Source organism: Xenopus tropicalis, chromosome 5, assembly GCF_000004195.4.
Source record: "Xenopus tropicalis strain Nigerian chromosome 5, UCB_Xtro_10.0, whole genome shotgun sequence".
Classification (NCBI taxonomy): domain Eukaryota; kingdom Metazoa; phylum Chordata; class Amphibia; order Anura; family Pipidae; genus Xenopus; species Xenopus tropicalis.
Window position 1 is genome coordinate 57,364,543 of NC_030681.2, and position 26,935 is coordinate 57,391,477.

General features: G+C 38.8%; 1 protein-coding gene across 1 annotated transcript in view; it reads left to right on the plus strand.

Moving 5' to 3' along the window:
- The first annotated feature begins 2,102 nt into the window (after positions 1-2,102).
- cep170 (centrosomal protein 170kDa) overlaps positions 2,103-26,935 on the plus strand; it is a 51,510-nt gene continuing 26,677 nt past the window's right edge. The window contains exons 1-9 of the mRNA XM_002935823.5: positions 2,103-2,363; positions 8,778-8,926; positions 11,873-11,962; positions 14,113-14,191; positions 15,951-16,009; positions 16,100-16,262; positions 18,292-18,411; positions 21,581-22,060; positions 24,892-25,535. Of these exons, the coding sequence (XP_002935869.3) occupies positions 8,822-8,926; positions 11,873-11,962; positions 14,113-14,191; positions 15,951-16,009; positions 16,100-16,262; positions 18,292-18,411; positions 21,581-22,060; positions 24,892-25,535 (1,740 nt within the window). The 5' untranslated portion in view covers positions 2,103-2,363; positions 8,778-8,821. The remainder of the gene's footprint in view (positions 2,364-8,777; positions 8,927-11,872; positions 11,963-14,112; positions 14,192-15,950; positions 16,010-16,099; positions 16,263-18,291; positions 18,412-21,580; positions 22,061-24,891; positions 25,536-26,935) is intronic.

Sequence of the window (26,935 nt, forward strand, 5' to 3'; positions counted from 1 at the left end):
GTGAGTCGCCTGATATCCACAGCCTTTTACGATATCGGTCGCCGAGTCGCCATACATGCACCGAATATCGTACGAAATGAGGTTTCGTAACATTTCATTGGTGCGTGTATAGCCAGCTTTAGTTAATGCTTATTTCTAAAATGTGTGTCTGGTTAGTCGGCTATACCCATTTAAAGATGCAGGACGCAATTGTGGTGAACACTGCTTACCTACAATGATGCTGTAATTGTGTCAAAAATCCACTGCATTTGTGCCCCCTGCACTTGAGCTTAATTTCAATTTTAGTTCAACATCAGTATAGGGCCAGCTGGTCAGTGTTGATACTGTGCCTAAAGGCTGAAGCGTAGCTAAATGTGCTTGGTTGTCAGTACTTACATCTTACTGTATTTAGTGTAGATTTGATGTCAGCATCAATAAAGCATCACTTTATAAAGTGCTTGACTGTGCCCACTGGTGCTTTTTTTCAAGTGTACTTGGGTATCAAAAGCCAGTGCCTTTCACTGCATAAAAACAGACAAATACTGCGTTTAGCAGCAGCTAGAGTAACGGATTACTTTAAAAAAATATTACGAATATTGCCATAATTTTATTTTTAAAAAAATGTATGTGCAAATTTGAACCTTGCTTAAGATGACAACTTGGGTACACCGAAAACATCAATAGGCAGGCACTCCGGGATTTCAAAGTATAAAGAATTTTTGCAGAAGTTCACAGGAAAAGTAGTAAAATCAAAGTATATTTATTTAAAGCTAACACATGTAACAGCAAGCCTTACGCGTTTCGTACCTTTCGGTACTTAATCATAGGCTGAATGATCAAATGTTTACAAAGAATATTTAAAGCATGAGAGGCCAATGATCATTTAGATGTGATTAGCCAATCACAACACAAAATTAATTAAGTAAAAACAATTGGCAACCATTTAAAGAAAAAGCATGCGTTAGTAGCAGTATATATCCCTTTAGTATATAGTAGGATAGGTGATCTCAAAAAATGTCTGTATGTTATTTATTTATCATTGTTTACTTTTTATATTATTATTTTGTTATATATATAGTTTAATTTATTTTCCTATTTAGATCTCAATTTTACAAATAGTATATTTATGAAAATGTTTATTTGTTCATTATAGGAAAAGCTTGTTGATTTTAGAGTTTCTTATATTGTTTACTGAGTATAAGTAAACAATATAAGAAACTCTAAAATCAACAAGCTTTTCCTATAATGAACAAATAAACATTTTCATAAATATACTATTTGTAAAATTGAGATCTAAATAGGAAAATAAATTAAACTATATATATAACAAAATAATAATATAAAAAGTAAACAATGATAAATAAATAACATACAGACATTTTTTGAGATCACCTATCCTACTATATACTAAAGGGATATATACTGCTACTAACGCATGCTTTTTCTTTAAATGGTTGCCAATTGTTTTTACTTAATTAATTTTGTGTTGTGATTGGCTAATCACATCTAAATGATCATTGGCCTCTCATGCTTTAAATATTCTTTGTAAACATTTGATCATTCAGCCTATGATTAAGTACCGAAAGGTACGAAACGCGTAAGGCTTGCTGTTACATGTGTTAGCTTTAAATAAATATACTTTGATTTTACTACTTTTCCTGTGAACTTCTGCAAAAATTCTTTATACTTTGAAATCCCGGAGTGCCTGCCTATTGATGTTTTCGGTGTACCCATGATGGCTCCCTTTGGCTGAAGGTCTGGGGCATGAGCACCTGGGCCCAACTATACTATGGGTGAGATTTGACTTATACCCTTTTTCTTATGAGCATATGTATCCCCTTATTTTTTGTTCCATTAAGATGACAACTTCCTTCGTTTAGCAAAATGCTTTTTTCGTGGTAACATACAGCCTCGTCAAATAGAGACACCATTATACTGACAAATATTGCACACGCCTCTAGTAAAATAATTTCAATTACTACTCAAAAAGCGGACGAGATATTGTCACCGATTCAATTCAGTAAGGTCAGAGAAAAGTACTACAAGCTTGTTGTACAGTATGTCACTGTGAGTTACAGTACACATACCCTATCTAGCGGCAAAGCGTTGCAGTTTGATGCAGCCGTATACGCATGCGCATTGTAGACTGCCGGCCCACCCCTTGTCTCGGTGCCGTTAGCCGCGGGGTACTGCTGGGAAATAACGTTTTGACTGAGCGCATCGGCCCGTTATTACGTTCTATGTCTTGGAGGATTGGAGGCTGTCGGTTTTTTTGTGGCTCATCAAAAGCCTGGCAAGATGCTTAGGATCATACACAGTAATATCGTCATCGATAAAAGAGCCAACCACTAATTTCACTGCCGCAATTATTTACGGTTCCAGGGGTGAGTAATCATTGTGCAGAGGGGCGTGTATGTTGTGTTATGGGGAAAGATAAAGAAGTAGGGTGGTACTATTATGTTTTGTGGCTCCTGACAGCTCACGTCCTTTTGAGATCTGCATTGTTAGGGGCTGACTCCAGTAACTATTCACCAGTTCGTAAATGGTGCTGTTTTCTGGCCATTTTTAAAATACGTCGATTAATTAATAAATTGGAATCGGTGCCTCGCCTAGTACCGTGTGCTATTTGTGGCTCGGTTGTTCAATCTATGCATAAATATACAATTACGGATGCACACGGCCTTAGCTTTGGTGTTCAGCTCCTGCCTTCTTTGTCTTAATTTTGCATCCTACACTGGGATGCTTCTTCCATTTTTAATATATCATGTTGGAAACTATAGAATGATTGTTAAATGAAAGTAAGATTAGATTCATATATTCAGCACTGGACTGTTTCATAATGTGCGGAAGCAGAATAAAATTTGCCTGTCCCAAATCAGTTATCCTTATACTGTATATTGATTGAAATACATCATCTGCTTCTTTTAAAGGAAGGATGGTTTACTGCTTCTCTTTTATAAATAGCACTTTTTCATAACTGGAAATATGTTTAAGCTTATTGGTGCTTGAGTTTTGCCTTTATGTATCCTTTTTCCTTTCTGCTGGAAAGGCATTAAAAAAAAATGTTTTTTTTTAATATATAATGCTAAGCGGGGTTTTACTTACATACACTTGTATATATTTTTAATCACAATGTGAAGTATGAGGATTTTTTTTTTAACTGCATTTTTAATTCATACGGGGGCATTCCTGGTCATCACTCTACAACCCACTTCTTACCTTTATGGTCCTGTTAAAATAGACATATAATGTAAAAATTCAGAATGTACCTCTACTACTCCTCTAAATATAGAAGGATTGTGCTTAAAAAAGTTGTTTCGGACAGATTTATTGAGAAACTCCCCCAAAGCCCTACTAGTCCTGCCCATCTGTTCCACTTCCTGCAGGGGGGGGGGGGGTCAGCCGAGGCACACTGCATTGTAGGATAGAAACCAATCACCAGCTAGGCTGACCTGATGGTGAACTACAGAATGTCTTTGCTTGTGTGACTACAGGGCTGTGATTGGCTATCCCCTCCTACTGGAATCTTTAGGACAAGGCAACCCCTTATTTGAAACACAGACAGGGACCTGAGAGGATCTATAGGGAGCTCCAATAAAGGGGCAATTTTTACAGATAGTATTAATTTGTAGTCCAAAGGGATTAGAAACGGTGGAGGAGTTTGTCTGTAAATAAAGCCATGCATTAAAGAAATAACCAGGGATAGCAACATGGAGGGTGTGGAATACCTTTGGATAGAGATTTCAGCAGGGCTAAGGGCCCTTGCAGACGGGGAGATTTGTTGGCGCACAACAAATCTCCCTTGACGCGGGCGACATCTCCCCGATATGCCATCCCACTGACTAGAATGTAAATTGCCGGTGGGGTGGCATATGCGGCACCAAAATTGCCGAAGTTTCCTCTCAAGGCAACTTCGGCGATTTCAGCAAATCGCCACACCGCGCATGCCATCCCACCAGCGATTTAGCCAGTTGGATGGCATTTCGGGGAGATTAATCGCCCGCGACAAGGGAGATTTGTCGGGGGCGACTTATCTCCCCGTCTGTAATGGCCCTAAAGGTTATAAAGATAATTATCATTGGTGTATGCTATATACCACCCCGTGGCGAGGAGGATTATGAAGCTCAGCTAAATTTACAGACAAATGGAGGCGCCCTCTAAGGTTGTAATTATGGGGGACTTTAATTTTCTATACAGAAAAAGCTGGCAGGTTTGTAAATATGCGCTAAATGACAACTTTTTATTTTAGGCAGCTCAAGAACCTACTAGGAATGTTTCTCTTTCTGACCTGGTAATAACTTATAATACTTGAGCTCATCTCTAGCATTTGTGTGGATGAGTGTTTAAGGAATAGTGATCATAACATGGTCTCCTAGAGACAACAATATAAAACACTTATATGAGGGCTTCTCTGCAATATATTAACTGGGAAAGGCTTTTCACAGGGTTAAACACAGAAGGAAAATGAAATATCTTTAAAATGCTGCTTAACAAGTATACAGGACAAAGCAAAACTTTTCTTGTTTCATATACTAATTAGTGTCAAGGTAGGTAAGAAAAAAACTTTTAAAGCATTCAAGTTAGCTGGGACATCTGAAACTTTTATCAGGTACAAGGAAGCAAATAAAGCATGCAAAAAATCTACCAGGCAAGCTAAAATAGAGATGGAAAATTGTATTGCAGCAAAGTGTAAAAAATTAAAAAAAATAAATAAATGAGGCAAAAAGGGTTTGGGACCCTTATTATCACAGGGGTGTCAGCTGGTTGATGAGAACAGGAAAATAGATGAAAAATAGCAGCTCGGAATTTCTGCTGTCTTCACAACTGAGGAGCCAGCTAATGATGACTTCCTTTTTAATAAACCCAATTCTAGCAGTATAACTACTGATGCATGGGTCATTTAGGAAATTCAAAAAAGATTTGAACACATAACGGTAAAGAAACATCTGGGATCGAATGGTATTCATCCCAGGGTATTAAAGGGGTGGTTTACCTTTAGATTAACTTATAGTATGTTATAGAATGTCCAAATCTTAGCAACTTTGCAGTTGGCCTTAATTTTTTATAGTTTCTAAATTATTTCTCTTTCTCTTCTGCCTCTTTCTAGCTTTCAAATGGTGGTCACTGACCCCAGCAGCCAAACTGGCCAACTGCTGTTGCTCTGTGAGGCTACAATTTTATTATTATTGTCACTTTTTATTCCTTATTTTTCTACTCGGTCCCTCTCCGATTTATTATTAATGAGCTGGAGAGAGTGCAGAGACATGCAACTAAACTAGTAAAGGGGATGGAAGATTTGAACTATGATGTTTGACTGTCAAGGTTGGGGTTGTTTTTTCTGTCGGAAAAAAGGCGATTGCAGGGGGGCACGGTGATGTTGTGATCATAGGTTCTGTTAATGCCTTTAAGAGGGGCTTGGAGGATTTCTTGAACAAGCTTAATATTTAAAGCTATTGTGTATGCGATGGGGTTTGCTTGGAGGGGTTGTACTAGATCAGGGGTCCTCAAACTTCTTAATCAGGGGGCCAGTTTATGGTCCCTCAGACTGTTGGGGGGCCTGACTATAGTCCTCAAACTACTGCCCGCCCATCCCCCCTGCTCCCCGCTGCGTCCTCAAACTACAGGCTGCTCCAGCTCCCTGCTGCGTCCTCAAACTACGGCCCACTCCAGCTGCATGCTCCCCACTCCCTGCTGCATCCTCAAACTATGGCACGCAACTGCGTCCTCCCTCTCCCTGCTGTGTCCTCCCGCTCCTCACTGTGTCCTCCTTCTCCCTGCTTTACCACTCCCGCTTTGTCCTCCCGCTCCCTGCTGTGTCCTCACGTCATGTCACCGCGATGAGGCAGACAGGTAGTAGCTAGGGGTGAGGACGCAGTGGGGACCAGGTAAATTACCTTGGGGGGCTGGATCGGGCCTGCAGGCCATAGTTTGAGGATCCCTGTACTAGATGGACTTTGGTCTTTTTTTCAACCTAACTTAACTATGAAGAAAAAGTTAAATCACAGGGGGTTGCCAAATGATAGATAATAAAATGGGCTGGTGCTTATGTTAGCAGAAAATTGTGTGAGTGAAGAGCAAAAAAAAAAAAAAAAAAAAGCTGGTTCTAATGCACATGCTTCAGTCTGGGGCCCTTTAAGAAAGAAGGAAGAAGACAATGTTCCATGGTGCTTGCTCAGAAGTATCCCTGGCAAGTGCAGTTTTCTGCTAAAAGGAGCACCAGCCCAGGGTATAGGGTAAGTGATCCCTGAGGCGTCATCAGCTTCCTGCTGATTGACTTAGATCCACATTCCTAAGGGTGGGGGAGTGAGTTCTTAACATTCTTGAGGGAGGGGGGGAAGCAGGAAAGAGCAGAGAGCTGTGTGTCTGTGGCACATGAATTACAGACACAACAAATCTTTTGACAGAGAAGTCAGTGCAGCATTTCTGTGAGTGCTTATGGCTGTATTTACATAGACCTTTCTGAAAAAGCTTACTTAGTTTTTACCTTTCTTTCTCCTGTAAAGGGGTCCTAAAGGCAAAATTAATAATTGGTGAAAGCAAAATCTTTCCAAGTCCAGTATTCCAGTTCTGCTACCTCATTCAAGCAGGCTATCACTCCTGTGCTCCTGTTGTAGCACTAATTGCATGTAGACATCATATAAGATAATGGAAGACACCCAGGGTCGGACTGGGGGGTGCAGGGCCCACCGGGGCTCCCGCCCCAGGGGCCCTGCAGGTGCCCCAGCCAGCCGTGTCTACTAAACATCCCCCCCTGCAGGGGCCCCCTAACCCCCCACCTGACGTCCTCCCTGAGCGCGTATAAATTGAACGCGTCAGGGGAGGAACAGTCAGAAGGGGGAGCGCCGGCAAAGGTCGGACTGGGCCGCCGGGGCCCACCGGCCCAGTCCAACCCTGAGGACACCTGACACCGCTGGTATCAGTTAAGATGGGCAGTATATTTATTGTGCTTGTACCTGGAATTTGTTTTTCTTTTACAGTTACACTGTGGTGGAAGACCAATTTGCTTGGTAGTTCCTGGGCCATTTATAAAAAATAACTTAGGACTTTAAAAAGTTTCCTTGGGGTTAGGCTCCTAACTGAGTGCCCTGGAGCAGTAACCCCTCCCTTGGACTGCTTGGAACCAATGCTGTGACGGGGGAGGTTGGACTTGGGTCTTGTAACCACTTAAATGTTTTTTGTTCAGATGTTATGTTGTTTACTTGAAAAAGGGCTTTGCGGACTTTGTGGAACACACTAATAAACACTAATTGCAGCAAAACCCTGCAGTGTCAGGTATCCTCCATTATCTTATAAGATGTCTAATTGGTAAAAGCATTCTTTATGTATTATTGAACAATTTTGCAATATGTGTTAATTGAAAATTATTTACCGATTTGCAAGACTAAATCACTTGAATTTCTTGTCTGGAAAAAAATTCTGGTCCATGTGTATCTGTGGTAAACTTAATCAGCCAGCATTCCCTTCCATTAGTGCATAATAGTGCAGACATGGCTCTCTGGGCATATATAGGCAAGTGCTCTGTACAGATTTGACATAGTATCTAGACATGCCTGCACTAATCTTATAAGTAACCAATATCAGTTGATGGCTGTTTAACTTTAGTAGGATCGCTTGAAAATGAAAATGAGTGTAAATTGCAGAATTTATGTCTAACTCAAACACACCACTGGGCGGCCTGTTCAAAAAAAGCATACGTAATTAAAACCTTGGAGAGTAGTAAAGATATGACACAGCAGTAAGCAGTTGAGACATCTGGTGCTGTCAATACAATGATGCCCATGGGTTTTATTGAATATTTTAATAATGTATGTTTTTGTCTTATTAGGCTGTCCAGTGGTAAAACCCATGGTTGCAATTGTATTTAATTCTCAATCCACATTATTGTATTCTGCGATAGGATGCCATCTTTGTAAACCTTACCCCGCTTGAAAAAATTAACAACTTGTAGCACCAAATATCTCAAGTGCTTGCTCTGTGTGACCTCTATATTATTCTCCAAGTCACAATTTTATGTTCATTGGTGAGATACACTTATGTACCCTCAAAATTACAGTCTCAGCCTGCGTAAAGGCCTAGAAACAACTGAACTGCCCCCCTTAGGCCTCCCCAGTGTCTGAATTTGCAGGCTTTGCATCGGCCTGTGTCCAGATATAAGGCGCAGGTTTAGTTGCAGAAACACGTGATTTGCACAATAACAGCATTAAAGAATAAGTAAACCTTTTTTTTCTATTAATAAAATTACTCTTAACAGCTTCCCAGAATTGCCTACCTTTGTCCCTCTGTTCTTTCTGACCTGGTTCCTGAGTTTCAAGCTGCTCCATTCCTCTCCTTCCTTGTTCAGAGTGAAGCTCAGTCCCCACTTCCTGTTCAGGTCTCTCATTACATCGACTACCTTTAATCGAAGCGGAGAGCCTTCTGCGCATGCCTGGAGGCAGCCCGAGCCAGTCTGTGCATTAGCAGGGTTTTTTTTCTTGATGAGAGACCTGAACAGGAAGTGGGGGCGGGGCTTCACTCTGAACAAGGAAGGAGAGGAATCGAGCAGCTTGTAACTGAGGAACCAGGTCAGAAAGAACAGAGGGACAAAGGTAGGCAATTCTGGAGGCTGTTTAGAATAATTTTACTGTTGGAAAAAAAGGTTTACTTATTCTTTAAAAATAAAGATTAGCAGAAGAGCTGCTAAGAATAAGACATATAATAACATACTAAAAGTTTGCTTAAAGGTGTGAACCATCTTTTTAAATTCTAAACTGATTTTTTATGTGCCTTGCATTATGTTCTATTTGTTTTGTGTATCTTAGGATGATGTAAATATTGGAAGAATAGTGATAATAAGGATAAAAAAATGAGCCTTACATCCTGGTTTTTGGTAAGCAGTGGGGGCACACGCCACAGGTTGCCACGAGAAATGATATTTGTTGGAAGAGATGATTGTGAGCTGATGTTACAGGTAATTTTATTTCTTTAAATTAGGTTGTGCTTTTCAGTCTTATTTTTTTTTTCCGTTTGTTTTACAACTTTAACTGTTAACATATTTATAAATATCAAGTAGCAAAAGTATACCAGATCAAGGCATTATAGTAGCTATGACTCTGGGACAAAGTACAATGTACAAATGAATATGTATTTGCTTTATTATTTTATTATAGATTCTAACAGGCTTATAATAGCACATTAATAGCATACCAGTAGTACCCTGCAGAATCCATTATTTGTTAGTGAAACATTGCCTTACTTTACTGCAGACCTTGAAGTAAAGCCGGTTTCTGTAGTGTAAAATAGGCAATAGATGCCCTTTAATAAATACCACTGGTTGTTAAAAAATAATCTCTCGAAAAAAACACTTTTTTTAGTTGTACTTAACCTCTTATCCCAGCTATTGAACATAACACAAAGGGGCAGATTAAGCCTTAAATGTTCAATATTAAATAATCATCAAAAAATGTAAATCTAAAAGCTTTTGAGGTCATGTAGAAGTCAAAGGGAGCTGCTCTAGTTAAAACTAACTAGTCAATTTGAGTTTTTCTCATTTTTTTTCATGCTTCACGACCCATTAAAAATTACACAAAAATTCAGAATTCGAGGTATTAAAGTTGTTTCTGTTAATTAAAAAATACAATCGAATAAAACTGTAAAAAAAAAAAAAAAGGGAGAATTGTTTTCATACTTCAGCATTAAAATCGGGAGGCTCCTCCCACCCCCGCCTACAGCCCAGACTGTCCCTCCCTCTCAAAACCTTTAAGTACACCCATAGGTACCCACCTACCTCATCTAATACCAAGTACCAGACTACAAGGGTGGGAAATGCTGATATGGAGAGTGACCAGGAAAGGAGAATTACGGTAAGTATGAAAACAATTCTCCCTTTTCCTGGTCACTCCATTTCAGCATTAAAATTGGATCTACCAAGCCATGCTTAACAAAATGGGATGGGAACAAAAACAGAGACTTGAAGAACTGCAAAATTAATTTAATGAGGAAAAAGCCAGATGAGAGCCTGAAGCAAAGGCATGACTACTGGACTCAGACAGGTCTAACTGAATGCCTGATGAAGGTCCTGGCTGAAGACCATGAAGCCACCTCACAGATCTGCGCTGAAGGTACCTCTGCCCATGCTGCCCAAGATGTTGACACAGCCCTGGTTGAGTGCGCTCTCATACCCTCTGGAGCTAGCTTGCCTTGGGCTTGATAAGCCTTCTCGATGCAAATTGTAATCCATCTGCTAATGGTGGAAGTGGCAGCACCCAGACCTTTCCGACACCCTGCAGGGATGACGAACAACCTGTCTGACCTCCTGAAAGAATTTGAGACCTCCAGATAATGTCTTAGGCAACGAACTGCGTAAATCTTCTGTAATTCCTCCAACAGGTAAGCATATCTCCCTTTTCAAATGGAAAGTTGAGACCACCTTAGGCAGGAATGACTTGACTGGCTTGAGTATAACTCTGTCATGGAGAAAAGAGATATGCCCCGGACTGCATAAAAGGGCTTGTAACTCTCCCACTCTATATGCCGATGCTACAGCCACCAGAAATAGTCTTTAGAGTGAGAAGCCAGGTGGAAATGGCTTCGAGAGGTCAAAGGGCGATGGAGACAGAGCCCTTAAAACTAAAGGTAGACTCCATAGAGGAGGAGACTTGACCTCTGGAGGACGGACCTTGAGAACTGCTGAATCTCTTGACCATGGAGTCTTCGGCCCAGGATCTTCCAGACAAGGCTGACAAACATTCATCATCTGCAGAATCCTCCGAAGTCCAGGCATCTCCCTGAGCCCGAGATGTAAAGGAAGCCTCAGGTTCCACAGAAGGAGTAATAGAAGCCTTACAAACATCCTTCCAACAGGAACTACAAAACTTCTTCCCCATAAGCGGAGTGTTGAAACAGCCCACACACTCAGGTGAAGACGGAGTCTTAGCTTGGACTTTGCGCTTTTTAGAAGACCATCTAGTGGCAAGCTGGTGAAAGAAAGAGAAAAACAGTAATGAGGAAGGGAAAAAAAAAAGGGAAATAGAAGAAGGAGGGACCTACCTGACTTGGAGGGCAGAGGCATTTGTGGCTGAGGAATCCATGAAGAAGACAGAAAGTACCCCAAAACTAAGAGAAACCAAACAAAAAATAAGCCAAAGAATGCAATAAGACAAAAAACACACTCTTTGGCAAAACACCTACCGAGCAGGAGAGTGAGGTAGAAAAAGCAGCAGGAGCTGGAAACTCCACCAGGCAGGCAAGCAGGGAACACACTTGCACTAAAAATGCCAAGAATTTAAACCCCCCGCAAACCGATAGAAGCTGCAGAAGGACACCAACTACAGCAAAAAGACTGGCGCCAAAAGAGAAAAGGATTCCCCTGTGACACGGGCAACTTCCAAGTCACCCCCATGCCACTACCTCTGAAATCTGACGACCTGCAGAGCCACAAGGTTTATCCAAGGACAAGTGACAGGAACGTACCACGCTGTCTCCCAAACTTTACCAGAAGGGGAGTTAAAACGGAAGCTCTCTGCCAATTCACCCAAGGAACATCAATTGCACCTTAAGGAATATATCCAAACTGATAGAGACCCTGAAGGAACTGTAGACAAGGACAGAAAGAAAAAAGACGAGGTAGGTGGGTACCTATGGGTGTACTTAAAGGTTTTGAGAGGGAGGGACAGTCTGGGCTGTAGGCGGGGATGGGAGGAGCCTCACGATTTTAATGCTGATATGAAGTGACCAGGAAAAAAAAAACTTGAATACCTTGAAGGTAATGTTTGCATTTTTTAAAATTTGAGATTAATCAAAATAGGAAAAAATTAAATTACACTAATTCAAATTTTGATAAATAATGTGTCACAATGTAGAATTAACAAAATAGAATTACGGTAACTTTTTCTCATCTTTAAAATGTTGTTTTTAGTCAAGGAGTGTGGACAAACAGCATGCTGTGGTGAACTATGATTCTTCTAGTGATGTGCATATGGTAAAAGATTTGGGGAGCCTTAATGGGGTGAGTATGGCTTTTATCACTATTAGGGTAAATTAAAAATAATGAGAGTTGATATATCAGACATACTTATATTTATAGACACACATTTGATTCCATTACACAGCAGAATTGTTTATGCTTCCCTAGAGCCATTGTACTGGCATCACTTCTGTACAGGGAAGCAGACAAGGCTACAGCAGAAGCTTCAGGTTTGGACTTGTTCATCAGCATTGTGTTCACAAGAGTATTGGTTTGTAAGTGGATAGATACTTGGAGCCCAGCCCCAGTATAACAGGAAGATCTATGCCCCTAGAATGGAAAATTAGTAAAGCTAGAGGGCAGACGTACTGTAAATAAATAAAAGCAGGCAGCAGAGTGGCAGCTCACTTTCACAAACCATACTTTAAATCTAATTTTTCAATTGGTATCACAAATTATTACATTTTTACACTTGCTTTCTATTTTTGTATCATTTTATAAATGTAGATATTAAAGGACATGTCCACCCAAATATTATTTCTTGCCTAATTAAAAAACATAAAATGTTTTTTAAGTTATATGTATATATTATTGTTATTAAAAGCAGTGTTTGTCCTTTTCTGTTCTCTGCCCTTGTGGCTCTGACTTACAATGTTACAATGTAACACAAGCCAGCAAAGTGACAAATCTGTCTTTGCTGGAGGATTGTTAATAAATTCATATTGGAAAGTTGTTTAGAATTTGTTTTATTAGGCAAAACATTATTTTTTTAGGTTGACATTTTTTTTCAAGAGAAGCTATTTTGTAAGTGTAGGACTCTCCTCCCCAATCCCATCAACCAGAATACCAAAAAATGGCTCTTCTCCCCCATACCAGATTCCAAAAGCTAGAGCTGTTTAGCTGTGAATCAGCAGCCACCATGTCTGGCCATGTCACTGGTCTCTGCTGCTGCACACGATTCTGGGCAGGATTATCGCTTGTCTGCCTTCTGTTAAAATGTGATACATTAAGTGCCAGAAGCTTCAGCTTACTAGTATGTCTATGAAGATTTTCATTCATCCAGGTCATTATATACAGTATCTAGTAGAATTAAGTCTAATTTCAAAGTGTATTTAACAAAGCAAGTGGTACCATACATTGCCTCCTGGCAACAGCAGTCAGCTGGAGCATGTTAAGTAGGGTCTGAAATCAAATAGTTATAGTTTAAACATCAGCAGTCTGACTTACTAAACTGCTACTGAGAAACTTGAGAGGGTTATTATTAAAAAGTAATTATTTGTGGTGTACTATTTGAAAATGATATCTTTTGAAGGTAAACTGCCCCTTTTATAAAACCTTTAAGTGGTCCCTATCCAAAATTTCATAATAAAAGAGAATTCAAGTTATTTGCAATTGCTGTTTAAAGCAGAATCTGTTAGACTATATATATATTCTCTTTGCTTCAGCCTCTGATTTCTGGACCGTTAAAGCATAAACGCACTGATTAAAAAATCTTATTCCAGCTATATTATTTCAAGTGTCAGAACCAGAAAACAGAAAGGGATAAACAAATATTAGTTTCAATTGCAATTATATTCAAATAACTAAAACCACTGACATGTAGGGGTATATTTATCATGCTGTATAAAAAGTGGAGTAAAACATTACCGGAGATGTTGCTCTTAGCAGCCAATCAGATGCTTCGCTTTGGTTTTCTAACTGTTGAAATCTAATTGCTGATTGGTTGTTCTGGGCAACATCACCGCTAATGCTTCACTCCACTTTTTACACAGCATAATAAATATACCCTGTAATGTATATTAGAAAGACATTTTCTTTCATTGTAAAAAAACAAAAAAAAAAAACCTGTTTTTGAGTTGAGGATAAATCTAATATTTTTATATTTGTTAAATAAAGAGAATGGATTTACAATCCAAACAGTAAATTTGGTGCATCACATCATAGTTCTTAAATGCATAGTACATGCAGGGTTATAATAGAAAGCTCACATTTTTTTCAGCTCTAGCCATCTATAGCCGGATGCATCAACTGGTCACTAGTTTAAAGGCAGACATTTTATTTGATATGGGTTACTGCACCTAGAGTAGCTGTGACATATGGGGGATGAAGTCATATTATACAATGCTTAATCAATTTATTTAGATTGTTTTCAAAATGTTGCAATATATATCATTATTTTTTCCTCTTTTTAGACCTTTATAAATGATGTCAGAATTCCTGAACAGACGTACATTACTCTGAAACTTGATGATAAACTAAGGTTTGGATATGATATCCTTTTACTGCTTGAACAGCTTTTCAAACTAAAAAAATGTATGTACGATTGCCAACTATTTCATGTTCAGAACATCCTCCCATTTGTATTTTAAGGGTTTTATCCTACAATTACAGTCTGAATGTTAGTTTTAGATTGTTGCATTTAATCAGAAGACTAAAATCTGAATGTGTATGGCTGCCTTAAGAGTTCAGTTCTGATGTTTTTAATATACAAATTAGTGTACATCTGCCATCCAAATATTTCCTAATATGTGCAAAGAGAATTAATACATACCTCCCAACTGTCCCAGTTTTCACGGGACAGTCCCTCTTATAACCACTCAAACCGCAGTCCCGGATTCTTACTGAAAATTTCCTCATTTCCCTTTGATCTCCTGCACTGAACACTAAAAAAGATACAAACTTAATTAAAAAGTAGCTTTTGGCAGAGAGCCCAGAAATCTTAACAAGCCACACCTGCACTTAGATACAATTGCCGTAACTAATAGGCTAAACAGGTCTCTTGGGGGGAACTGAGACCTGCAGCTTAAAGGGCAGTTTCACCAGCATTAGCAAAACTGTAATAACACATAAAACAAGACCCCAAAACCACCAGAAATGTGTTCAAACTTTAAATAACCTGCCAAATTATGTAAAATGGGAGTGGTATTTAGGGGGTGTGGTCAATAAATTTTTGCCACGCTATATGCGGCATTTCTATTTGTCCCCCTTTCCATTTTACAAATGTTGGGAGGTATGTTAATATACCTCTTGAACCATAAAGACAAAAGAACACTCCAAGCAAGCACAAGTCAGGGAATGAATACAAGAAAATTTCCAAACATCCCTTAGAATACAGTTAAATCAGTCATTGATCATGGTACAACTGTAATCTCCCACCATCTTTCCACCATCCAACAGCGTGACCTAGCAAGAAGCAAACTAGTGAAGGGGGCCACCCAGGAAGGCTTGTAAGAGCACAGGGTAGAATGCTGCAAAATAAAGTGCAATCCTGAAGGAACACCTGCAAGAGACTGTTCAGTAGACCCCTGGCATTCATATTTTGGTTTTTAAAGGAGAAGGAAAGGCATTTTGGCATTTTATTGCCAATATATTAGCCACAATAGTGCAAGCTAAAATGCTATATTTATTCTGCAGAAAGCTTTACCATTCCTGAGTAAACAACCCAAGAAACTCCCTCTGTTTAAGATAACTGCCATTTTAGCTTGGTCTCCGTAACTTCCGTGCAGTAGCTCTAGCAGCTGGTATCTCTGATTACAGAACAGTTGGGAGGGAGAGAGAGGAGCAAACCTGTTCTGTGCCCTGAAGGATTTGTCTGAAAGAAGAAAGTCTGACACAGAAGAACTTGTTTACACAAAAGAAGAAAAGAAATCCTGTTTTTCTTTTGATAGAGGACCCAGTACTGTATTTAAATAGACGTTTCTAATAAAGCTTATTTAGTTTTTCCTTTCCTTCTCCTTTTATGACCAGTGGGGGATAAGATGATGTAAAATGCAAGCTTTAAAGTCATTTTTAGCTATTTCATCCAAACCACAAACATTAACAAAGGTTTGGGGATTGACAGTTTGTAGCAGAATGACAGATTCACCCTTTTTGTGATTTGAAAGAACACAGTATAGTTACACAGTATATGCATACTTTTCTAAAAAGAGCAATTCTGAGCTTTTTGCATTTTGTATCCTTTGTTGTTTGTTTGTTTCTTTAGTTATCATACCATTCACTGGTTGTATTTTAGTTCCTTAACATATTATACATACTAACCTTTTTACTGTGGTGCGAGGGGAAATGAGGGTCCCTGAAGAAGCACTAAAGGTAATTCTATTCATATTGTTACTTTCTAAGCAATCTCTTAATAGCAGAACGGTGATGACTTAGAGTGAATTGTATTGTGTTATCTCCCAGCATGAAAAGTTTTCAAGTCAGCTGCATTTTGCACAAAAACCACCTGAGACTGAAAGATCCAAGAAAACTGCCTCCAGATCTTCTGATTTGAAAGTAAATTATACTCCTGTTGAAGTAGTTCAGAAGACTGTGGAAAATGTGAAGTCAGAAGAAAAATTGGGTGGTAAGTTTATAAATGTAAACTTGTGTGTACACACATTGCAAATGGGTGCACTCTCACCAGTCTAACATTACAAGGAAGGGTGATAGAAAGAAAACATTCAGTAAAAGCATGGGTTCATCAACCCATTAAGAGACTGACAACTACACTCACACAGAGTTGCACATAGATACTTCTGCTATAGAGGACCAAGAGACCTGCATGCTCACACCATCACACCAATTTGTGTGCAAAATGATGCTACCACAATTTAAAGAATATGTAAACCTTTTTTCTACTCTATAGAGCACCCAGAATAACATACCGTATATACTTGAGTATAAGCCGACCCGAATATAAGCCGAGGTACCAAATTTTACCTAAGAAAACTGGAAAATCTTATTGACTCGAGTATAAGCCTAGGGAAATGCAGCCGCCACTGCTAAGTTTCAATAATCAAAATAAATACCAATAAAATCACATTAATTGAGGCATCAGTGGAGTATATGTTTTTACATATTTATTTCAAAGAAAAACAGTTTAACTAGCTCTGTAAGTGGAGAAGAGCGTAAAAAAAACATTACAGAAGGATACACAGCGGTTCCACTGGCAAATGCGAGTGCCGGTATTTAAAGGACAAGGAAAGTCTAAAAACAACAAGCCCACTTCATTCTATTGTCCAATCGGAATGCTCCTGTGTATCCCACATACACCAGCCATCCCACAGTCCCACATCCCCAGCCACAAAACCAGTATAAAATAGAATTAAAATAAATATTATTTATTAAACATATAATTTCATAAATAATGCCTTGTAACAAGTTCTGCTGGCAGAAGTGTCCTCTTAAGGTGGAAATGGAAATGTCTATTTTTGCTATGGGCAAAGTGCTATGGCCATTTCTGAAATAAACAAAGTGAACCTCACCTTCTCCGTCAGCAATCTGCATGTGCAGGGCAGTAACAGATAAGCGCGCCCGTAGCGCTTACGTCACCAAAGTCACGAAGCCAGCGCATGCGCATTAGGAGCAGGCGCAAGGAGGAAGTGACATGGCGGCGGCGGCGCCAATGATTGAACACAGGAGATAGATGGTGCACCGAACCAGCAGCAACTAGTGAGTTCTTAATGCGGCGGTTCAGGAGGGGGGCTGATGCTTTAAACAAGTATACCTTTCACTTTCCTTCTCCTTAAGACTGACGAACGTGAGTGCCGGTAACATGCGACTCTGTCTTTAACTTCCCTGGTGCGCGTGGGGGGCTTTAGAGCTAGTGCGGGTTGCCTGTCTTGTTGGCGGGGGCAGCGGCAATCACTTGGAGGGGTCTGTATTTGTTGAGTACTCGAGTATAAGCCGAGGTCGCTTTTTTCAGCACATTTTGTGTGCTGAAAAACTCGGCTTATACTCGAGTATATACGGTACCTTACATACCAGCTTTTTCTGCTACTTCCTAGTCGTAATATCAATAAACGCAAGAAAAATATATATATAATAATGTCTATACAAATCCTAACCTGGCATGAATGTAGTCAAAAAATTAAACAAAATAGGTTAATGGGTAAAACCCAAAAGAAAATACCTAGAACTTGTTTTGGCCCCGGTGTGCATACCCCAGGCCCATCACCATGTACGACTGCAGCCAACTCGCAATTCGTAATCACACAGTAAAAAATTTGACACGTAGGTGTCTGGTCCGGCTGCATAAAGCCCCAAACCTGTAGCCTGAGGGAACAAGCCCAAATCTTTCAATAACAGCTTCAAAAACACACCGGACAGCCATGGAGTATCATAAAACTCAGTCTTTATTCAATCTGATAACTGCCTTCATCTGCTCCATTCGTTTTTATGCAGAACAGGGTAGGTGGTGTGCAGTGTAAAGTAAAAAGTTTTCATTTTGTGGCTCTGAAAAATGTAGTTTTCAAAAATAGATTCTTTACATTTTTAACAGAATCCCTGTTTTTTTAACTTTGTTCAACCAAGGTGTGTGCTGCCATTTAAAACTTACATACATTGCCTTGTTATCAGGCATATTAAATAAACAACTTTGTGTATTCTTGCAGTGGACCTGTCAGCAGTGCATCGTGGTACACCGTTGTATGGACAGCCCTCTTGGTGGGGAGATGATGACTCTAGTGAAAATAAACATCACTGCAAGGTGTTTCATGAACCTGGTGCTTCAGGTAACTTCTTGGGATCTTTTGAAGGGGCTTTATCAACTTCATACAAATTATAGGAAACAAACCAAGAAGGTTTAATTGCATAAAAGTAAGGTATAGTGAAAATGGTTTCTATAAAAGTACAGGTATAGGATTTATTATATGGAATGCTGAGATCTGGGGGGTTCTGAATATAGGATCTTTCTGTAATTTGGATCTTCATACCTTAGCTATGCTAAAAATCATTTAAACATTAAAGTAGAAGGAAAGGTAAAAACTAAGTAAGCTTTATCAGAAAGGTTTATGTAAATACTGCCATAGGCACTTACAGAAACGCTGCAATGAGTCCTCTATCAAAAGAAACATGGGGTGTCTTGTCTTTTTTTGTGTACACATGTACTTCGGTATCAGACTTCCTCTCTCAGAAAAATCCTTCATTCCTGGAGCCAGAGTCTGCGCAACTCTCTCTTCTCTCTCCCTTCTCCCCCTTCCCACAAGAATTCATAAGAACTCCCTCCCCCTCCTATCAAAATGTGTGATCTTAGCTACCAGTGGCTAGAGCTTCAGCACGGAAGTTACTGAGACCAAGCTAAAATGGCAGCTGCTATATTAAGCAAACAGGGATTGTTTACTCAGGTATGGTAAAGCTTTCTACAGAATAAATATAGCGTTCTGTGTGCACTGATGTGGCTAATCTATTGGCATTAAAATGTCAAAATGCTTTTCCTCCTCGTTTAATTTCCCTGTGTTCCACTGTGTTGGAGGCTCAAGGCACAGTATCCAAACTCTTCAGACATTTACAAGAGACTAACTGATTAAAGATTTGAGGTATTGTTTGAATTGATATAATAGAACCTCAATCAGCTTCCAGACAGATTCAAGCTGACCATCAGACACTAGGTAAAACAATTTCAACTTGCACCATCTATCACAAATTGAATGATAGCCACGGAGGCCCCACTGCTGAGAGGAAAACATGAGAAAGCCTTGCTGGAGTTAGTCAATATACCTCAAAAAGCCAGCTTCTTTCTGGGACAATGTCCTGTGGTGACAAAATGAGAGGATTTTGGCAAAGCACATATATTTGTTTACATGGAAAAAAACTATTCCTACAGGCAGATATGAGGAGCGTCAATTTTATTTTTACTTTGCAGCCCCTGGCACTGGGGTGACTTAAGTATGTGCATGACATTATGAAATGAGAAATGCTATTTTGGACACCAATATTGAGCCCTGTGTATGCAAGATCATGGTTTTTCCAGCAGGACAGTGATCCAAAACACACAAAAACAATCCAGTAATTGTTAAAATGCTAGGATGTTCTGAAGTGGCCAGAATTGAGTCCAGATTTATAGCAATCATAAATCAGACCCCCAAAGTCAATTTAAAGGTGAACAACCCCTTTAAAGTATTGCATATTAGAGAAAGATCCCTTATTTTTTTAATTACCACTTTCACCATTTTATTAAAGGGATTCTGTCATGATTTTTATGGTGAACTTTTTATTTCTAAATTACACTGTTTACATTGCTAATAATTGTTGGGTTGAAAAACCCAACATACTGTTCGTCGACTTCAGTTTATTCTTCCGCTTTTTCTTCTTCTTAGCGCCCCCCATTTTCTAAACGCTACTCCTCCTACAGTTTAAGGGGTACAACACCCTTACTCTCCACACCTCTTTGCCCTATAGCGGAGCAGGTTGCTTGTGCTTTTCTAATCGATCCCGTACCCCGTCTTTTTGTGGCACTGCTCTGAACACAATTTTCCCATTGATTTTGACAGGGAAGATTTTCAAACTGCTGCCACTCTTACAGCAACTACACCCTCCAAACTTGAATAACATAATTATGGGGTCACCCCAAATGAAAACGCGACATTTGTTGGATGACCCAAATTTCACCTATTGAAACTGGGTGAGGGAAATTGAAACTGCTGCCAATCTTACAGCTTTGAGGCTACATTCCCCAAACTTGAATCACATAGTCATGGGGTCAACCTGAATGAAAATATGATGGTTGTTGGATGCTCAAAAGTTGGCGGAGCTGTGAATAGCCAATTAGAATTTACCAATTGACAGGGTCCCCAAACTTTTCACAGTTGGTCACTAGGGTCCTGCAGTTTTAGTCTTGAAAAGTGGGCCTGAAATCGGTCAGATATCGATCGGGCAGGTTAAAAAATTTAGTCGGATCGGGGACCGCATCTCGTTGATGTGGTCCCTGAACCGACTACACCTAGGGACACATTTACAAAAGCACGAATGGCCGAGCGTTCATGCAAACGCTCCAAGCGTATTTTTGCCGATTTTTTCGGGCGTCCGCACGACTTTTTCAGACGTTTGCACGAAAAAATCGGAAAGCTTTACAATTGTTCGGTACGAAAATTTTGTGACTTTCGGATCGCCAATATGATATTATTGTGACTAATATTATTTTTTCGTAAGCATTTTCGTGATATTTGCGATCTTACGAAATTTTCATTTCAAATACGATTTTTTCCCATTCGTGATTCGGATTCGTGGATTAGTAAATGTGCCCCCTATTCTAGCATTCTAATTCGATCATTTGGCCCCAGGGCCAAATGACCGAATTAGCCTAAATTCACCCGATATTGCCCACCCGTAGTGGTGTATAGCCCCCTTAAGGGAGGGGGAGTGATACCACTCCAGATTTAAGCTCAGCAGTAAAGTGTGACTAAAGTTTATCAGAGCACAGGTCACATGGTTGTGGTACCTGGGAAATGAAGAATATGGTTAGGTCAATATAAAATTTTAGAATTTAATATAAAAGAAATCCATTTGCATTTTTAAAAAACAGTTTTTAATGCAGGGTTCTGCTGGAGAATCTCTATTAACGGATGCATTTTGAAAAAAAAAATGTTTTACCATGAAAGTACCCACAAAATGTGTTGTGTATGTATGTGTATATGACAAAGTGTCCGCACATTGGCTTGATTAATCACGTACCTTGATTCTGAGTAAGCTGCATGAATCTGTATCGGGATTATTAAATGTTTATTTATTTTCAGTAAACTTAAGTTATGTGTATCCAAATTACAGAAAGACCCATGCCTCAAGCATGTCAGAATTATAGATCCTATACCTGTGTATATATAAATACAGGTCTTGAGTCACTGTTATTACTGATTGTCCAGTTAAATCTTAGGTCTAAAGTGGTCTAACTGATTTTATTTGCAGGCTACAACAAGGATACTAAGAAAGATAGAGATGAGGGCACAGCAGGGAAAGAGGAAACATTATTTCTGCTTTGTAGGGAGCCAAGTTACTTTGAGATACCGACAAAAGAATCTCCACAAAAATCTGATGTTGAAGAGAACATTATCCATGAAATCCCAACGAAGGACACACATTGCTCTCATGCACTAGGTGCAGGACATGCATCATTTACAATAGAGTTTGATGAGAACTCTCCAGGTAAAGTAACTATTAAGGATCACGTTACAAAATTCACTCCAGATTATCGACAGAAATCAAAGAAAACATCACCATCTTGCGCCAAGGATCTCTCTGCATTACAAACAGAGATGTTGGCTGCAGAAAGTAAAGTTGCAGATTGGTTGGCACAAAACAATCCACCATGTTTGAGAAAAGAAGTGCCTGAGGAAGATACCAAGAGTATTAAAAGTGATGTTCCAGTTTACCTGAAGAGACTGAAAGGTAATATACTAAACACCAATAGTTTATATTGTTTTATATATTTTATGTCAGAAAAGACGGTAAGGAAATCCCTGTGTTTTCGGAGCACTTCAAGTTATAATCATCAACAGAAAATCTTTCATCGGCTCACCACGTCAACTGGGGCTTTTACTAAAGTTTAATTTTATTTGGTTCTATTTTTTTTTTTAGTTTTGTAGTGATTTATTATGCAACAAAGCTGTGACAATTTTTAATGCAAAAAGTCAGTGGCAGTTACAGATCTTTTTTTGCTTCATTATTTTTAAACTTTACAGGGTTTTTTTGTGCTGGCTTTTGTATGACAGTACAAAAAAGTCACATTTTTTAGTGACTTTTTTTACCTTTTGTGCTTTTTCAATTCTAATCTTTTGATAAATGGCATTCATGAAAATGATGTTTGAGTTTATTTTTTTTTTTCATTTAAATTTGAGTTTAGTTTAAAAAAATTTGAATAAAAAACATGAAAATCCGAATGTTATTAAACGGGCCTCGCCATTTTTAAAAAATTTTTAACAGACTTAAGGTAAAAATAAATTACAGAAAAATCCCCTTCTGGAAAATCCCCGGACCCTTGAATTCTGCAGGTAGATCATATACTGATATTTGTATAGTGTTTTGAATTATGTCTGATTTAAACATGCACCAGTTCATTATCTTCAGAGTGTACTAAATAAGAACAATTAAAATTGTACACACCATTGCATGTCATATGGTTCTTGTTTAAACAAAAACTACTGTAGTGTAATTTTGTACAAATATTTATTTTTAACAGTTCCTCAGCCTAGCATATTCTTCCTCATTTTTCTTGTTTCACAAGTTCATTCTAGCATGAATCAGTTATTCAGAATGCCCAACTGCCTAATAGCACACATGAGTTTGAAGAAACAAAAGTGTTTGGTTGAGGCACAACCTTAATATTTCATTTATATCATTATATTCTACAAACAAGAGAAAACACTCCCAGTGTATTAGCATAAGAACTATACAGTGAGCAGCTTTGTGGCCCAATTTATTTGTCATAATGTAAATTCTTACAAAAACCTTTAAAAAAATAAATAAATGACAGTGAAATAGCATTTAAAGGTGATATTCTGCTTTCCATATCCAAACACTTATTACCCTCTGTTTTACAAACAAAACAAACAATTTCTGACTTTGGACAAATCTTTGACTTTAAGAGCCATAGCCTTGTCTTACAAAACACATAAACCTGCATGGGCCAAATTATACCAATTAAAGCTGGCCAAAGACACCTTCACCTACTTGGCAAGTTGAGACAACAACAAGCCACACAAAATTTACACTGACTTTAACCTTGATCTTAGAAAATAAAGCCAAAAAGATACATAAATGGCTTAAATAATAAATGCTAAAACTCACGACAAGAGTAAATTTGATAACATTGATCTCATGTCCTTTCGCAAATTTTTGGACTCAGTTCAGATCCTGCCAGAATTATTATTAGAGTTGACAACACAACCCACTGGCATAAAAATTTGACAGATGTAGCATCTAAATAGTTACTATACACTACACCATAATAAGAAACAAAGCAGAATGAATAGCTATTTGTCCTCATTGTCTTTAAATGAGAACTGGATCTTAACAAAAGAAGTAGGGCAAAATGTTGTAAATTATATTTATGGCTTTTAAACAAGCCCTAGGCAACCACAGCCATTTAGCAGTGAAGATCTGTGCCTTCAAAGATGCCCTTCAGTAGCTCCCCATCTTCTTTTCTGCTTATTCACTACATTCTCTGTGCTGCTGTCAGCTGCTTGTTCATATGGCAGGGAACATTATTACTTGCTTGCTGGCACAGGCAGGGCCGGACTTCTAAATAGGGTGCCATTGTGGCTGGGCAGCATGCCGCTCCTAAATTTCTGCCATCCTAGGCCCGGGCCTTTGTGGCCTCATCACAAATCCGGGCCTGGGCACAGGTACTTTAGGGGTATAAATGTGCTGGCACAGCTTTAGATATCCCTCTACAGGAGCTACTGAGTTTGTACTTCAGTAGTGAGTGCAATTTGCAGCTCTTTTCTTTTTTTATCTGGCTTATCACCCATTGCTGTAGCCCATTGCCCCTGGACTGCTAGACCATACTGGCCTTGTGGAGGAGTAACCCATGGAAGGAATTTTGTAATAATAATAATAACTGTTATATTCAAGGCTTTAGCTGTGAAATTAGCCAGTAATACTGCAACAGAAGCTTCTGAAAATAAGGCTTAAGTAAGATCAATATACATTCGGCTCTTAATATATTCATTAGACAAAACCAAATGGGAAATACAATATTTCAGAAATTTAAGCTGGCTTGATACACTGCTGACTTGGGAGTCAATATCTGTCAGTATATGGGAACTTTTAGAGCTGCTGAGTGTGTTTGGGGAGAGCAAAGGAGAAGTTTAGAATAAGTGTTTAGGCAGCAAAGGACAAATAGAACTCTGGACTCGCTGGTCAGTATACAAGATCATCTGGAAAAGCTGGAAACTCATGATAAGGACAATAAACAACTGGATCATGCCATAACAAGATATTTACTGAAACCCTAGCAGAAAATAGCAAACCCATAAATCTGTAACCTGTAAATCGTAATAAACCTGAAATAAAACCTAAAGAAACAAACTACCAAGAATCTGCTTCTAATTGCAGCTTGTAAGTTGAGCCATGTGTGGGTAAAAGTAAAAATGTATATATATTTAAAACCTGCTTCATTTTGGTATTTTAATATTCTTGTTCTTTTTCCCCAAATATTAATATCAGTGTTCTATTCACAATGTGTCTTATTCATTTTTCCTCTGGTTTTTCCTAAATAGGGCACACACACGATGATGGAACACAAAGCGATTATGAAAATAGTGGGGCTCACAAACGTTTCAATAAGTGTACGAACTTAGATGAACATTTAAGACCAAGAAATCTTGAACAAACAAAGTTAAACATAAAATTCCATTCTTCAGGAAAACACCAAGAAACAAGTCAAACTGCTTTTATGATAGAATTTTTTGATGATGACCATCCTAGAAAGAGGCGTTCATATTCTTTTACACAGAATGCAGGTGCTGCTGGTCCAGAAGCACCTTATCCTATACCACAGTCAAGAATTGAAAAGGTAAAAGCTGCTTCAACTGACCACAAACTATTAACAATAGGTTCACAGTCTGGTACATCTTCTCACAGAGTGATCCACAGCACACAGCATGCAAAATTGTTGTTGAAACAAAAATCAGAAGAACCCTGTGCACCATTAATGTTATCACAAAATGTGTTATTAAGAAGCTCTGGAAGTCTTGGACATCGACCAAACAAAAAACGAGTCATAGGTGATGAATTGGAAATCCCCTCTGTTTCTGATTGTAATAAAAGGCATGTTGATGACCAAGGTGACAAAGTGAGATATGCTAATAAATGGGATTTGCTTAATCAAGAGGAGACTGACCCTTCTAAAATGATTGATAAGGTAGGATTGATTTTGCTATAATATGCAGTGCATTAATTTGCATCTGTAAAAAATGAGCAATTAGGAGTTTATCTGCAGAAAGTGTTTTCTTTTAGGGGTAACATTGCTCTTGCCAAAGTGTTGTAGTTCAACCTTTATTAATATCAATGTCTACCAGAAATTAAAAAAAATACAACCTTCTGGGTACCATGCCCCTATGTATTTAATAATTTCATTATCCAGTTTGCTTAGACAGCAATTAGAGGTTTTAAAGCAAAACTTTTCTGTAATCTTTGAGCTTTTCTGCTACACTGCTACTGTTTCCTTGTAGCAGTATAGGTAGCAGCTTTACTTGTGTCATGTAGTGAATTATGGAATTTCAGGAATGTTTCTGAATGGTTAACTGGACTGATAAATAGTGCTGTGGGTACCTCCTGTACCTGGTCCTGTATCACGATGGTTAGAGTACCTTTGGCATATTACATTACATTACATTAACATTTATTTATAAAGCGCCAACATATTCCGCAGCGCTGTACAATATGTGGGTTACATACATTGGACATACAGAGTAACATATAAAGCAATCAGTAACCGATACAAGAGGCATATTGTGCACTTGTGACTGTTTTGGTCTAAACTGAAGTTCACGGGAATTATCTGAGTACTGGTAATCTTCAGTTTCCTTGTTTCTCCTGTTTAACTTTAGAAATAACAAAAACTTACGTTTTGCTTATTTTATTCATGAAAAACAATGTTCAGCACAAAATCCACAACTAGCCATTAGCATATGCAGAATGACCATTTGAAATTATATCAGACTCTAGAAGGTGGGTGATGTGACTTACCATATAGGCAGCAACCAAATTGCTGTCAGAGCAGACAAATTCTAGAGCCCACAACAAATATCTGTCAATCTTCTTTTAAAGGACATGTAAACCCTACACACAAAAATTTAACCAGTGAATAGCCTCTTCGAAATCTTTCAATACCTGCCACACTGGTTGTCCAGTGGTTAATAGTAAGGCTGCAACATCCCCTTAATCACTTAGATTTCCTTCTCCTCCTCCCGAGTTCCTCCTGAGCTCAGCTTTACTATTACAGTGCTCAAACAAAGCAGAACTTTTATCAAAGACAGTTGTGCCTGTGTGAGCCTGTATTTTTGATGAAATGTATGCTGAATAAGGGTTTGTGTGTGTGTATGCTGTTTGCAGATTTAAATGTATCTGGGTCACCGGGTGAAAGCTGCTATTTGCTTTAGGAAAATGTGATGGTGCTTACAAGCGGAGGGGATATATGCAGTACAAATGATGCAATTTGGGTGGGGGAGACGTGCCCAACTGATATACATTGTAGGTAAATGTAGGCTTTACATGTCCTTTAAGATTGATTATACTTAAGGTCTGGCCTGGGAAGTAAAG